This window comes from Strigops habroptila, chromosome 5 (genome assembly GCF_004027225.2).
Source record: "Strigops habroptila isolate Jane chromosome 5, bStrHab1.2.pri, whole genome shotgun sequence".
NCBI lineage: Eukaryota > Metazoa > Chordata > Aves > Psittaciformes > Psittacidae > Strigops > Strigops habroptila.
The window spans coordinates 65,679,494-65,695,920 of record NC_044281.2 but is presented as its reverse complement, the minus strand read 5'-3'; the positions used below and the strand labels follow the sequence as shown (position 1 = coordinate 65,695,920).

The 16,427-nt window shown below is 36.6% G+C and overlaps 1 protein-coding gene across 8 annotated transcripts in view; it reads right to left on the bottom strand.

Moving 5' to 3' along the window:
• Positions 1-16,427, bottom strand: part of CPEB3 (cytoplasmic polyadenylation element binding protein 3) — a 93,997-nt gene that overhangs the window by 69,709 nt on the left and 7,861 nt on the right. For 7 of the 8 annotated variants that reach the window (XM_030485862.1, XM_030485861.1, XM_030485856.1 and 4 more), the window contains exon 2: positions 15,477-16,381. In XM_030485862.1, coding sequence (XP_030341722.1) covers positions 15,477-16,370 — 894 coding nt within the window. In that variant the 5' untranslated portion in view covers positions 16,371-16,381. Of the gene's footprint in view, positions 1-15,476; positions 16,382-16,427 lie in introns of those variants that run through there. The other variant, XM_030485863.1, reaches the window with a different exon arrangement.

Below are 16,427 nucleotides of genomic sequence, written 5' to 3'. Positions count from 1 at the left end.
CCTCATAATATTATAGGGCAATGAGACAAAATGGAAGATAGAAGAGAATACAACTAATAAGCGTCAAACAGGTGTCTGAGCACCACTGCCCACTGCCATTTACTATAGCCACCACAGTAAAGGAATCTCAAGGATTTCTCTGAAACAGAAACAGTGGTTTTGTGTACAGTTACTGTACATCAGTGACACAGGATATATTGGTAAGGTTACAAAACCAAAAAGTGTCACTGAAATGTTCAAGCCTTATGACAAACAAAATATTGTCTTGCCCCCTAACTCATTGTGCTTTTAAGAACAACGTGACCAAAATAATGTCTAACTGGCATATTTCAAGTCAGGCTCCTGTTCCACTTCTGTTGTGCTCAGGAAACAGTGCCTCCTGAGCAAAAAATCTTGTAGGTGCCAGAACTGCAAATACATATTTCAAAAGAAAAGGGGTAAAACATTTTATCTGTTCATACAGGACAAGAGCTTCACCTACTGGTCTGGAGAACTACCCTTAGGAAGGGCAGAAATTTTGCCATTTCAATGCCAATACAGCCCTTTACCTCTAAAAGGAAATCAAGATAAAGTATAGTGGGAATAATTGTTCAGTAAGGGGAAGGGGTGGCAAGATGGAAAGTGGCGTCATTTACCGGTATCTACATACAGCCCTAAACCAGGCCACAAACACTCCCAATGAAAAATAGCTCTCAGAGAAGACAAGGAGGTGACCTTTTCAATGTAATGTCATTTGGCATCCAGTAGGATTTAAAGAAAAGGTTTAACCTTTTAGCTGCCATATACTTTCGATTACTAAAATTACTAAGTTGTCCAAGTTGTAACTTTATATTATTACAGCATGATTAATATGCATGACAAATTGTGGCACAAGAATTTAAAACCTCCTTTAAAGAGGTACACACAAAATTCCACTCTGACACCTTCTTCCTAATGCAGATTGAGAACAGTTAGGCAGCAAATGTTCCGCATCCTGGGACTTAACCAAGAACATAGTCTATCATAGAATCCCAAGCATTATAAGAGCTAAACTGATTAGCACAAGGCAAATTTAGTAAAGATTGCTCCAGACAGGAAAAATGGCTGGAGAGAAAAGCCTACCTAACTTGCAACAGAATTTTCCTTTTCTGCACAAGGTAATAAAGATTGATAGGCACCTTAAGAAATGTTGCTAGAAGGAAAGAACCAGGATGTTCAGCCACTTATGTACATTCAGGAAAATTGTAAGAAGTCAGCATAAATATGTTCAACGATGGATGTCCAGGGAAAAGTCTACCAAGTGGGATAAAATTAAACAAAAGAAGTCAGGAGAAAATAATATAGCCTCCATAATCAGTCTTCACATAGGGGGAAATCAGGTAAACAAGGGTAAACAGTAAAGACAGGTAAACAGTAAGAGACAAAGCAGTATCATCCAATTCAGTAACAAATATCAGGTACATGTTAAGACTGTAATCAAAAGGAGCCAGAGCCAGTAAGGCACAGTTAGTGGAACAACTAAAGCTAGTCCAAGAATGTCAGTACTGTGTATATCTGACCAGCAAAAACAACAACAACAATGAAAAAAACCAACCCAAAAAATAGAACTGCAATAACTGAGGCAGGATATGGAACTATGTATGGCAAACACTGTTTCTAGTTTTTATGACTGAAATTCAAGGATTGCTTCCCTAAGAAATACAAAGCAGAGATAATGCAGTATTTAGGATGCAATACGCTGTAAAGTATGATTTCTGGTTCTTGAAAGAATATGATATGGTTGATCTAACAAGGATTTCAATATAGCATTTCATATGGTGCTACAAACAGACTAACTACATAAATGGGGAAAACTGGTAATGAGTGAAACTGAGGTAAGGAAAACAACAAAAAAGGAAAGAACTGATAGTGCTAAAAGAGAAATCTGCTAAAGAAAAGTTACTAATGGAGTTTGCCTTTAGGCAAATCGTGAGACCAACCTTACCACTAAGGTTGGTTATTAAAGTGGGAACACGGTAATAATATTTACAACATATGTATCATCAATACAGAGGAGATCAGCTCATCATACGGAAAGAACTGAATTAATTTGAAGAGCTGCAGCAAAGGAGGATGATACTTAACAGCAATAACTACAAGGTCATGACCTCAAGGACTCAATTTTCACTATAAATTGGGACCTCATTAACCAGAAAAAACCACAGCAAAACAAACCCACAGAAAGAAGACAGACAAGAATTAGTTAATTTCTGGAAAATTATAAACTGCAAGTATAAATGTTAAGTGTGAGAAAGTAAAGAAAACTGCAGGTTTTATGAAACCTGATACTTCTGCTTGGGGGCCTTTTGCATCTATCCACATCTGTATTCATTTAAAAAAAAAAAAAAAGCTATTTTCATTATTGTTTTAAATTTTTCCCCTTCCTCTACATGCCCAATAGAGCGAGCTACATTTTGAAATATTGACCAGTTCAATTTTATATTCAAATAAGGCTACTACATAAGCAAAATAGTAAGAAAACTTTCCAGTTTCTCTAGAAAGTAAAGCCTTCCAAACAAATTGTAAAATCTACTACAGTCCATTTTCAAGTAGTTGTAAATGACACACAACAACAGTATCTTCTCCCTTGCCTAACAACAAAAAATTGGTATACAAGTAATCCACTATTTCTACTTTGTGAAACCACGTCAGAAGAGAGTGTTCCTGGTTAGAACAAGGGAGGTAAGACTGTCTGCAGAAGCTTGCAACAAAACATTACCTGCAAACTCTGCTGACAATTATGGTTGATTCTATTACTCACAAATCACAGGTACGGCTTCATTTGTTAGCAGCCAAAAGTAATAGGAACCACCAAGCTGGAAACCCTTACCATCAAAACACCAAACCCAGCCTAAAGTTTGCAAGATTTTATTTGCAGAAATTCTCATCCACAGAAAGTCAATGGGCAGATTGTCATCTTGGATTACTGAACATGAAAATGCCACAGCTTCATCCTACTTTCTCCTATCCCTGACTTCTGTTTCCTCCACCCTCTTGTTCTGCCTTAAGTCTCCCTAGTGCTGCTACTTAGGGCTTTGTGCATTGTAAGAAAAGCCCTCGCAGTTATTGTGAGAGGTTTCACTGTTTATTTGGGGGGGAGGGGGGGAGGGGGGGTGTGTTGGGTCTTTTTTGTTGTTGTTGGTTTTGGTTTTGTTTGTTTGTTTTGTTGTTTTTGTTTGTTTGAAGTGTGGCAGGAAGAAACAATATGATCCCAGAAAGAATACATGAATAAGAGAATTATTTAGTGACATGAAATATTAGGTCAGACTGTTATGGGAATCATAATTTAGAACTAAAAGGTATCCTTATCTTTATGAGTAGCTGAAAGAAAATTTCAAAACCACAAAGTATGTTATAAACATTTGACGGACTTGGTTATTATACATCTTAATGGTTACTAAGCATATCAATAGATGGCATTAGATTTGGTTATAAGCCATCTGTTAATGTGCTGGACCCCAACAGTCAGTTTATACATTAATCATTTATTAACCCTTTACAAATGTATAGTTACTGTAAAGGTCACACAGTGAATGGTAGTAACACTAGCTACCTACATGTTAATACATTAATGCTTTTAACAAATCTCCTTCACAAAAAGCAAAATATTTATTGAGGGATCTGCCTAAAAAAGCTCTGGTAGTACTCTGGAAAACACCTCCTTGTGAGACCAGCAGGAACATGGGAGTTTAGTAGATTAAAGGTTTCTGAAGTATGATCGGTTGACTGCTGTAAGGTCATATAACATTTCATGATTGTCTATCACATGCTGCTAATTCTCTACCTAGTTTCCAGCTGCTTAACACATGCTAAACTTGACAAAGAAGTTTAGATCTCTCTTACATTCTAAACATCTGCCTGAAAAACTAAGCAGATAAAAGCTCTCTTGGACCTCAATCAGTGCACTACCAGTAAATACACAAACAAGAATTGCTCAGAGCAATTCAAGAGCTTGTCACACCTGCATATGAGATTAAAATAACAAAGCTATTACTCAACATGAGAAAAAAACATGGTACTTGAACTAAAGCACAAGTACTTTCTTATAAATAAGGGTTAAATTTTCCAGTCAAATTTTCTTCAACTTAGCACTGCCTTTTTAATACTTAATTCAATGGTCTGAAAAGATTGATTTATATCTTTTTTTAGGTTAATAGGAAAGAAATAGCAAAATTTGAAAGTTAGAAATAGAACAGAGAAAAAGAATTACTAGATAATCATGGTTATGTCAGTAGAAGGTGGGGCTTGAAAAACTGAGATGATCTAACATTTCATGGAGCGTCTTGCAAAGCACTGTTCTTGGATACTCTAATTTAATAGAATGAATTTGTAAGCCTAACTAAATGTATTTTTTAATACTGTCTTAAATATTATCAGAAAAAGCTATTGTAAAATAGGGCATAAAGAAATAAAACTGAAATTCCATAAAACACCACCCTGGGGGAAAGTAAAAATATCTCTATAAAGGATAACACTCAGCATAGCTGAGCTGAGAAGATGGTCCAACGATACTTGGCACAAGCTCCAAAACTGTTCACTCATTCCATGCCTTTTTTTTTTGTTTAACAGTCTAAACGCTTTCAGGCGTTTACATTCTTACAAATATAAGAACTGTTTGTTACGTACATTGTATGACATGTAACTAAAATTAAATGGCATTTCACAGTTAGACACCAGTGAGAAGGTTTTAATAAAATATGATTACTGAACTTACCAGTAAAGTAAAAAAACCTGTCAACTTGGGTTTAGTTTTTTTTTTATTATCATCTAAGGTTAGTTGAAGAGAAAAGCATGGTAAGTTTAAGGTTGAAGAAACATCCAGGAGACCTTTTAGGATGTTAAGACTTTGTAAAAAGTAAACCCCCTACAATTCACACTGTAACACACACCCACCATTGTATCAAGGATTTAAAACATACACACAAATACATAAAAATTGCATTTTTTCACTATAACCACATAAAAGACTAAGCACAACCACTAAACCCTTTGAAAATTAAAGGAACAACTGGGGGGAGACACAAGCTGATTTGAAAAAATAACAAAAAATTGGAAGAAAATTAGTTTGGTGGTTCTAGTTCTTGGTTCTTAAATTTAGTTATCTACACATACAGTGTAAACAAATTAGTCAGTAGTGATAATGTAGTAGTATTGATGGTATAGTGATGATTTAAACTTTATCCTTCAAAATCAAGTCAAAATCACTGGGTTGGCCTTTTTAAGACTTACCAGGTAGGAACTACATAATTGTTCAAGAACATATGGCAAGTCCTTCCCTTTATTTTTTCCCTTGCCAATAACTACCAGACAAAAGCAGTAACAGCCTAAAACATTTCCACTGCTTCAAGCAGAATGAAGCAGCAACTTCCAGTGAGAAATTATGACTTTTCATTTAATCCAAAAGAATGTTTTACCATTAAATATATTTTTTTTTAAATAAATGTTTGTAGTGTTTTGTTTCTAGCAAATTTCATAGGAAGCCATATTTCCTTTAGAAAATAAACCTTACTTGCAACAAAAAAAAAAAGCATTTGCCACTTGGAGAACAAAACAAGAAAGATTCAATGAGTGATGTTCTTTGTTTTGAAGAGCCATTCTTCTATAGAGAACAGATTAATTCAGAAATGTAATGCATTACAGACAGTATCACTTTATCAAGTTGCCTGACATTTCTTATTAAAAGGTCAGCTTTAAGTTGCTTATAGTGTTGCCAAAAATAACTTTTTAGGGTGAATTTTTTTTAAGATGAGCACCTTCACAGTAATTCCTCCATGCAGGAATGAAGAATTTCACTGGAACATCCACTTAACAATTGTGACATAAAAGAAAATTACGTATATGCAGAATGTCCATGTTAACGACATAATGCTTTTCTCATTTTATGTCAGAAGTGGTTTTCTGTCAACCCATGTGAAAATCCACCCCGAGTCATACATTCTGAAAGCTGGGTGTGGGGATGAGGAAAGAAAGTCAGTTCAGCATGTTCAGACTAAGTTATCACATGGTTAGAATTCCTAAATTTTAGAAATTTACAACTTCTAGATAGTATTTCTGAAAATCTCATTCTCCCTGAATTTATTTAAACCTACTTAAAATCCCTAATGTTATTAAGTTTGCCTAGGAGTAATTCCCACAGAGTAAGTGAACATGATTCAGCTGATGACTACAGGGGTTTATTGGGCCTTCCACTGTAACTTGAAGCTTTGATATAGAAAGCGGAATAAGGAAGGCCAACTCTCATGGGAAGCCTCAGTAAAAAAGGGGATCGAAAAGCAGGAACAGAAAGAAGTAGAGGGGAAGTTTGAAAGGAGTGGAATTGAACAGCTCCAAGCTAGATGAAACAAACAAACAAAAGGGGCCATGCTCACAAAATAATGCTTCACCGAAACCAGAAACCCATTGACAGTATATGCGCTGTACACATTACTTTCATTAACTTTGTTAAAACAAGAACAATCTGTAGAGTTGATTAAAAGAATCCAACTTGGCTGATGAATCATGTGAAGGTCATCATCCTAACATGTAACGGAATCTGTGGTTTTGCTTAAGTATTTTCCTTAAGCTCTTTGAATTCATAAGAAAACAACAATTCTTGCAAGTTTTGCAAAACCATGCAGCAAAAGAAAAGTTAGGAAGTGCATGAGTAAGACTGCCTGTGCAATTTAAATTCTACCATATACTCAAGTGAGTCCAGAGGAGGGCCACGAATATGATCAGAGGGCTGGAGCACCTCCCCAGAGAAACTGTGGATGCCCCATCCCTGGCAGCGTTCACGACAAGGCTTTGAGCAACCTGGTCTAGTGGAAAGTGTCCCTGCCCATGGCAGGGTGTTGGAACTAGATGAGCTTTAAGGTCTCTTCCAACCCAAACCATTCTATGACTCTACAAATATAATTATCGCTAAGTTTCAAATCCATTTCTGCGACAAAATGGGTTTGACTGTCCTGACTGTCTCATCCATCAGTGATGTTTTTGAGTAATTAAGGGGCTGTTACAGAAGTTCTATGTTGTTTCTTACAGGATTTGGAAGATGTACAGAGAACACGACAGTTGAAAGAAAAGCAATGTTGGTCTCAACTAAGGAAATAAAATATTTTGCTTCTTTTCCCTGATGAAAAGTTCTTAATTCCTGAATAATTGGCACGCAGCTTGAACTAAAACTTCTCAAAAGTGACAATTTGTTTTCTTCACTTTTTGATGCCTAATTTGAGATCAACCCAAAGAGCAAACTTAGAGACAGCCAATGAATGTCCTGTTTTCAAAGAGCTATCTATGTATGCTAAATACTTCATAAAAATCCCAAGTTTTTAGTCTTCTCAGACTGAACATGGAGAAGAAAATGAACTCCTGAAACTTCATGCCTTATATTTACATCCGTAGAATGGAGATCACACCACCTTCTCCTAACACTGTTGTAACAAAGCAGATCAATATCCATCCCAATAAGCACAGTGCTTCTCTTCTATACGATCTTAGAAAAATTGACCATTTTATCTGTGAGATGAGTTTGAAAAGCACGCAATAAAGAGACAAAGCCACATTAAACGGTGGAGAAAGGAAAGGTATCAATTAGCTGTGTTTTATAAATGCTACTGGGAACTTGCAGGCAAAGACAGAATCATATAATTGAAACTTATGAAAATGAAAGTGTTGACCAAGTTCTGAAGCTGCACAAGCAAAGTTGATGTGACATTCCAGAACTCAGATTTTTAAAATTCTAAAATTTATAAGTAATAATAAAAAGATTCCACAAGATCTATTTCTATATGCAAAAATAGCACACATCTAACTGCTGAGACACCTGCTTATTATTAACATGTACAATATTCTAATAATTGCTTAAAAGCAATGCTTTTGCATGTCTCAAATTTTCTACTTAATGAAAGGAAAAATTAAATAAAGAATAAATAATGAAATAAAACATGGTAATGGTACCCTAAATTTAGTTACAGAATGTATAAAATGTCACAATAGCATAAAAACGGAAAAGTCTAAACATGCTGTTAGAAAATGAGAACGGAAAACCATTGCATTTCAACTCGCATAGTTGCTGAAAAAATAGGTTTAGCTGAAGTATGGTAAACTGGCAAATGATCTCAAAAGATCTCAATAGCAGCAAAACCTGCTTTGTTGATTTAGTTCTAAAGCAGGTGTTCCTGAAAGTTAATTACAACTCTTTTTTGAAGAAAACCTGCTTATATACAGATTATAAATGTACATACCTATTTTGCCTTTATATTCAAAATGCTACTATCACCAGGAATGGATAACCTGCCTAAAGTTTTGAAATATGCATAGTTTATTTCTCTCATACTACATGTTCCATTCACTCTTGTTGCTGACCAGGGGAGGAAAAAAAATACATCTCTAAACACATCTGAACATTTAGGAAGCTTCCCTATAAAAGGGAAGTTATGAGCCCACACAGCACCAGAAAGAGTCTAAAGGGAATGTTAGCTGACCTTATGTTGAGAAAACAGGAATGAGAAAACTTTGTTTCCTGCCCTTTCTGAAATTTTATTTCCACCTCACCATACCAAAAAAGTAGGTTGAGATGAAAAATTGTAAGAACTACTTCAGGCAGCATCTTGCTAAATTAAGCACTTAACTGGGTTTGCAATAGGTTAGAAGGGCACAACACCCCTGAGAGAAGGCAGTAACTTCCACCTACTTCCATTGTTCCTCCCATTTGAAGATCATACAGAATTTCTTTACCTACTTTTGACACCTTCTGACAATAAAAACATGATTTTTCTGAAAATATGGAATATGAGTAAACAATCCTCATTCATTCCTAAAGAATACAGCGCTCCATTTTCAGCAGTTAATTGCAACCAACAATTATACAAGAAAAGCTGTCAATATTGATTTCTGGAAGTTGACAAAACAGATTTGGGGGAAATAAGGAAAAGAGAGAGAAAAGAGATACTTTTTCTATCTAAATCCTGCTAACTACCATTATGCTAACGGTCCTGAATGGATCCTTTTCCTCAAGTAACATTACATGTTACTATGATAAAAGAAAAACCAAAAATCAAAGCAGCATGCTTATTTTGGGAAAAACAGTGAAGTTTGTAAAGACCTTTATTTCTTGTGTGAGTTTATGCCACAATGTGAAATAATGTTTTGATTAAATTTCTAGGACAAGCATCTTCTATTTATTAATAATATTTTCAAATTTACAACACTACCTCAAGTGATTAGTAGGAAAAAGTAAAACAAATTAAGAGCAGAGAGCGTTAGGGCCTCTCTCAAAGGTCATCACTGGATAGTTTAGGTATGATGTTTTGCTTTTCAGAATAATTTAAAAGTTTTTTAAAGCATGGAGTCTTTTTAAAGACCCTACCCACTCCAAGCAAAACTCAGGCGTATACAGTTTAAGATCACCACACAACTTTAAACGAAGCAGTGCTATCTTTTAGCTTCCCCTTGGTATGCTTCAGCCAGGAATCACTCGTAAGTGATGTTAATGAAAGAAGAGCTATTTTATAAACTTCTCAGAAATGGAAATGTCCACCATCCATTCAGCAAACTCATGTTTTCTTCTTGAAAATCACCTGGAGCAGGAAAACTATACTTTTCCAGGTCTCTCTTCCTCTTACATTCAGTAACGCCTCTAGGCAAAAAAAAAAAACTGGGGAAGATGATCTAACGAAGGAAATATTAAAATAAATTGCCATGCCCTTCATCTTCTCTTCTTCCTTACCTCCCAGAAGCAGAGAATTCCTTTATCAAATCTTTAAGAAAAAATTATTAATCTATTGTTCTATATTAATACCTTTAATGTTTTTAAGGAAGTTCTGCCTATATATGGAATTGCTCAGAATACCAACTGCATACTAAACTCGCACCTTTGCTCTACCTTCACTACTTTTGAGGTCTTATCTATGATTCACTATAGTTGTAGGACAAGGGGTAATGGCTTTAAACTGACAGAGGGTAGATTTAGATTAGATATTAGCAAGAAATCCATTACTGTGAGGGTGGTGAGACACCAGAGCAGGTTACCCAGAGAAGTTGTGGCTGCCCCATCCCCGGCAGTGTTCAAGGCCAGGTTGGACGGGGCTTGGAGCAACCAGGTATAGTGGAACATGTCCCTGGCCATGACACAGGGGTTGGAACTAGATGGTCTTTGAGGTTTCTTCCAACCCAAACCATTCTGTGATTCTATGGTTACTTAAAATCAAGACAATAATCAGTAAGAAATTAGTGCTCAAATTACCATACTTTAAATATGAAAGTTGTATGCTTTTTCTTCTGTACTATTACTGTATTTTCATTAATTTGAAAACACAAGCATTTAGAGCTCAAATTTAAGATCTAACACAAATTGTAAAATTCTTCACAACTCCTAAGGCTAGAACATCATGTACTGCTTGTATCTGCTATACTGCATGACTACTGAGATACCACGACATGTATTCTCACATGTTACTATTAACTATCACAATAAGTAGCAAGAGAAGCATGTAAGAAAGGAGAAGGAAAATAATCAGAGTAAGAGCAGACTAAATTATTTCCGTAACAACCAGGTCCTTTTTTGTTGTTTTTGTTCATAAAGTTGCAGGCTGCCAATACTTGGGTGTCATCATGTAAGAAAAAATAAGATTACGCTACACATTAAGAAACAGTTTTCAAGATACCAGTAACAGTACTAAGTATGGTTATCTGCTGAACTGCCACGAAGCCAGAGCCCAGAATGTCAAATTTAGACTAAGGAAATACAGTGCTTAAAAAAAAAAAAAAAAAAAAAAAAAAGCTTCAAATATTGCATACAACTACTTCTGGTTGAAGGAAAAATAAAAATCTAAAATTAAACATGTGTTTTAAAATGACAGTCACCAGAGTGTATTAGCCAGTAAAACTCCTTTACTCATAAATCTAATACCGTATGTTAAGCTTGTGAATGTTCCAGTACTTGAACTCATTCTAATTCAGTCATCATTTTTAATAAACATACACATATATAGATGAGATATCCTAACATGCATTTCAGGTTACTGCAGTGCTAAGAAACAGAACTATGACAAATAAGCTACAGCCAATTCATTGCCTATGAAGAAATGTGTATATTTGTAGTATGTGTGCATATGCACATAATTTGAGTATCAATCTATATTAGCATTGGGCAAGCTAAGTATGGACTAGTATCACAGGCTTGAAGAACTTCAAAGGTTTAAAGAAAGCAGCTTCTTAAGGAGCTGTCTGTTAATCATCAACCAAAAGTCACACTGGAATTATAAACATTATACAGTGGCCATTCCCTTGCCCTTCATTTCACTCAACAAACACCACAGTGTGCTTAGTGCAACGCAAAGTACTTTGTGCCTGCTAATGTGTATCTGTAGCTAAGTGCATAAATATATATTCATACAAACATGTATTTATGCATATATACTTATACACAAACACGCCGTATGTTTGGGTGTGCATTTTGTTTATGTATGAAATATTGAAGTTACATATAATTTCTAAATTTAGCTTATAATTTTATCTGGGTCCAGACTAATCCCTATTGAAATCAATGAGGAAAAAACCCAAACACCTCCCTGCAAATGACAGCATGTTAAAACTACGGATAAAGATAGGTAAAACTACCTTTATCCATAATAAATACCACCTTATTTATTTCTGCTAAAGAATTATCAGTAAAGCTACCAAGAATGACTTGATGTATGCCAGAATCTTCAGAGCACCAAACTGCTATTCATTTTCTTAATCAAAAACTTGCAATTGTGCATTTTTTTCCTGTTTCTAAAGAACATTACTCAGAAAGCAGCAAAACTTGGAACAATTTCTGGGAAATTGTTACAGTGTTTTTATTATTAAAAATCCACAGGGTAGGCTTTCTTAATTAGCAAACTGATATCCAAACATTTAATTCCTTTTTATCTTCTTCACCATTAAGAGAATTTCTCGTCCATGCTTCCAAGGGTTTATTTCAGGCACTATCAATCCTCCTAACGCCACAAGCTGTGTCCCAACATCTTCATATGGCCAAAAGCCAAAAGAAACACACTATTTACCTGAGACAAGTGAAGGGAAAAGAGAATTCTGGGAGAAGCTCAGAAACAAAGATGATAATAGCTCTCTTCAAGCCCCAGCACTCTGATGTAAAAAAAAGAGCTTAACCATTGCCCAGGTCCCAGGGACAATCAGGTCATATCATTCAGCCTCAAATGCCAGAAATAAGGACCACCTAGCATAATGGCACAGCACTACTGCTTGTCACATGACAATCACAACAGAGGACCTTCACCTGAGCCACTCGGAAGACGAATAATGTTAAGAACAACAAACTGGCCACGTTTCTGTATTTCATATCTGACCTTGCTCCACATCTATTCCTGTGATCTTCTTCTCCAACTCTTATTTGCTACATTACATTTCATTCCAGACTGATTGCTTCTTTTCTCTTCCCTTTCAACTATCAGCTTTGTCTCTTCATTTAGTGCTATTTTCCTAAGTATATGAAAACTGTCTCCTTCAAAGCATTTTTAGTTGCCTTTCAACACCAATCACAAGGCAGATGTCAACAGAATTTCCACCAATTTATATTTTAAATATTCTGATATGTTCTGCAGCACAACTCCTTGGGAGAGCCGCCAACTGGGTTTGACATGCAAGGCACACTAACGTATTACTCAAATTCAGGGAAGAAGACATCCAGCATACTCCTTTATGTACATGTTCTTATATGAAACATTTTCCAATTCAACATTCTTTCCTAGAAACTAGATCTATCAGTAAGTATCAGCTCTCTTCAAGTATTACCTACTCAGAACACAAACTTTGATTATACAATTTTTCTGCTTAAAATTTTTTATTACTGCAAAGACCTAAATTAAAAAATCAGTATCACTGATGTTAAATTCAACCAGTAAACATGCTAATATTTTCTTTTTACTTACAACACCTTGAGCTTCCTATCTTCTTAAGGAATTAATTAAATATAAACCATAATTTTTTAGAAGTCCTATAATCGCAACATAAAGGGATGGGTTAGCACAAAGAATTTGCTAATGTGCATTAAGTTGCTAGCCAATTTATTGAGAGGTATTTCTGAAGCAGATCAAAAACGCTTGGTTATGAAGGGTGGCAGATGTACATGGATAAACCTGCCAGAATTACTTGATAGTGCTGACAAGCAGAACTTACTGTGTCAACATATTGCCCAATTTCTGAGGGGAAGGGGACGGGGGGGAGGGGAAGGAGGGATTTAAAAAGAAGGGGGAAAAAAAAAAAAAAAGGGCAGCCAGCACCCAGGCAGCACTAAAGCCTTATATGAATTTGAATTTCATTTTTATCAATGTACCTAAAAAATTGCCTTCTATTGATAGTATAGTTTCAAGACTTCTTTGGCAATTTGTTAAGTATAGGAGCAATAAACATCACCATATTACAATCTTGTATGCAAAATCTGGCAGCTTGCATTAAAAACAGCCTAATAGGAAAAAAATTACAAATTTTCAGAGAGTCTGAAAGCAAACTGTTATTCCAGCTGGTGCTGAGAGTAGCCTAAGTATTTGATTTCAGTTGAACATGAAAACACCAGGTTAAATTCACAGAGAAGAAAAACAAATTTCTGGAAGTACATGCTGGCTAATACCTTACCTTTTCAAAACCTTAGTTTTAAAATCAAAAGAACTTTTCTTTAAAAACATTTATCTACTTTTTTACCTAATGATGACTAAGTATATGCTAGTTGAATTTGTGACAATTTACAGTCACAATAATAAAGTTGTGTATTCGTTAAAGATGCATCTCACCAAGCAAACCACAGAAATAAGACCATTTACTGTTGTTTTCCCTACTAATTCAATTCTATCAGAATTTGTAATGTCTTACATGTAGGCAATTTAAATAAAAGAATAATTGTAAATTGAAACACATTTTCCACTCTTCAAAAATGACTGGGAGCTATATTAATTAGCTTTTGTATTGCTGTGCAGCACAGCAGCTTCACCAGGCATATTGTGTCTAAAGTATAATCTTTCTCCAGACTCCAGTGCTTCAGAGACATTGACCAGCAGTTCACCAGAAGCCACTCCGCCTTCATTTAGGGTAGCCAATAAAAAATTAGCAACTCTCCCTTTAACCAGAATGAAGCAGCAAAATGAAATTTCAGGGCTGACTATAAGGTGCCCTCTTCGAATGGAACTGGAAAGTGCATAGGAATGCATATATTTTACTTCAACAGTCTCATAAAGTAAGAGGGCTGGTGGTGTTTGAATATTTTTTTTCTTTGTTTCTAATGCTGTCAATCTAGATGCTATTCTTAGCATACTGATAAGTTCAAAATGTTTGAGAGTTCATACTTCGTTGAGAAAGTGGTTACCTAAAGAGAAAGCATACAGAAATGATTTCACTGTATTTCCAAACAGAAAATTTTGATTTGCCCGAGACTAAAAATACTAACCTAGAAGAATATTCCCTTCACCTTGTATAGATAGAACTCCAAGTGCATGCTCTGCTTATTTCAACTTAAAATGGATTTCACACCATGACAGGTTTCATTCTGCATTAAAATTGCAAATCTTCTATGTGGCCCAGTTTCAGTTGCAATTGATCTGCTTTGTCGTCATAGACAAAAAAAACAGCGAAGGGCACTGCAGCTTTAAATATTTCAGAGCTATGTAGCTAGTAAATAGACTCCATTGCAATATGGCTCTGAAGGTCGTGTCCTATTGTCTCTTTTCTCTGCAAATATTTTGAACAGCATAAAATGCTTTATTTTACACAATACCTCCCTGCCATTTCTAAATCACGTCAATTGTATTAGGCATTTCCTTACTGGAAAGGACAGATACGCCACTCTTTCCATACACACCCACGCTGCTTCTAGATGTGTTCAAAACCTCCACTGTGAATGTAGCAGCGGGGTGTACATATCAGACATATGCAGCTTTTCATATGTATACCTTATGTGACCAGACTCCCGGTTAAATCCCACCACAACATAAGGACAACTCGTTTTTTCAATGGTGACAAAATAACGAACTGGATTTCAGGTAAAGCAGCATCTTTAGTGAAAATTAACAGGTCAGTCAAAAAACCGAAGCTAGCAATTTTAATATCTCCTGTTTCTCACCTATGGGAGAATATGAAAAAAAACATAGCACAGAGCACCAAGAGAATGTAGTCTGCCAAACCTGTTTTTCACAAAGGAAGGCTACTATCTTTCAGATGCTAAAAAAAAAAGCAACGAAAAGACCCCCAAAAAACAAAAGCCCTGTCACGTTTAAATTATAAGAAAAATAAGACTATAAACCTTAAGCCAGCATTTGGAATCTTTGTGTATCCACTCCCTAGGATCAAACCCACTTCTTTCATATAAGGTGACTATTCGATGCAAATATGAGTTATGAAAATGCCTCTCAGAACATGAAATACACCCCTGTAAAAAATACAACTTTGCGAGAGCTGCCACCATGTAGAAGGTGCATGTGGTCATTTACCTGAAAGGGCAACAGATTGTTGCCATTGTCCGTCCTGAACGCGTTGTCTTCCATCCAGGATTTGGGGGTTAAGGGTGCAGCCCGTGGGAACTTCGGAGGGGCAATGACATTGCTGGAGAACGGTTTTTTAAGGGGTGAAATGGGATTGAGGGGAGAGGGTACACCGACCCCCACTCCCACGCCGACCCCCACTCCAACTGCCCTTCGAGGGTCCCTACCAGCCTGCAGCCCACCCCAAGGATTGGAAGGTGTACTCCAAGCTGCATTTTGATGGTTATTCCAGCTGGAGGAAGAAGAAGAGGAGACAGAGGAGGAAGACGGTTTGCTGGTCATGATGGGCTGATGGCTGTAAGCAGCATTTCTCTGGGCGAAAGGTGCCTGATTAGGGCTTACAGGTGACCTCCGCTGCTGCTGCTGCTGAGCTTGCTGCTGCTGCTGCTGATGTTGGTGGTGTTGAGTCTGAGCTAGGCCAATTTGAGGCGAGAAAGTGCCACCAAATACAGGGTTGACATGGTGTGGAAAATTCTGGAAAAGCATTGTCCCATTGACTGGAGTAATCCCTTGGAAAAAGCTATCATCCACCGTGTTTGTGGTCCCTGTAGACCAGGTGCTGCCGAAGGAGGGAGACAAGGAGGTGCCGGCTGCAGGTTCTTGTTGAGGCTGGTGAAAGCTTAAGCCAGGCAAAATGGGAGACTCCATCTGCATCTTCTCCTTGCTATTTTGTGAAGGAGCTGATGTGCCGATACTAGTCACTGAACTGTTGTCTTCTGGTTTCGGTGTCTCCGACGAGATGGGTGTAGAGGGGGCTTCTGCTGAGTTTGGATCTTGCTGCTGCTGCTGCCGCTGCTGCTGGGGCTGGGCTTTGCTTTTGTCCATCAGTAAATCATCCTGCATGGTTTGCGCAGCTGAAACAGTAGGGGAAAAAACCACAAAGACAGATTATTAACGTTG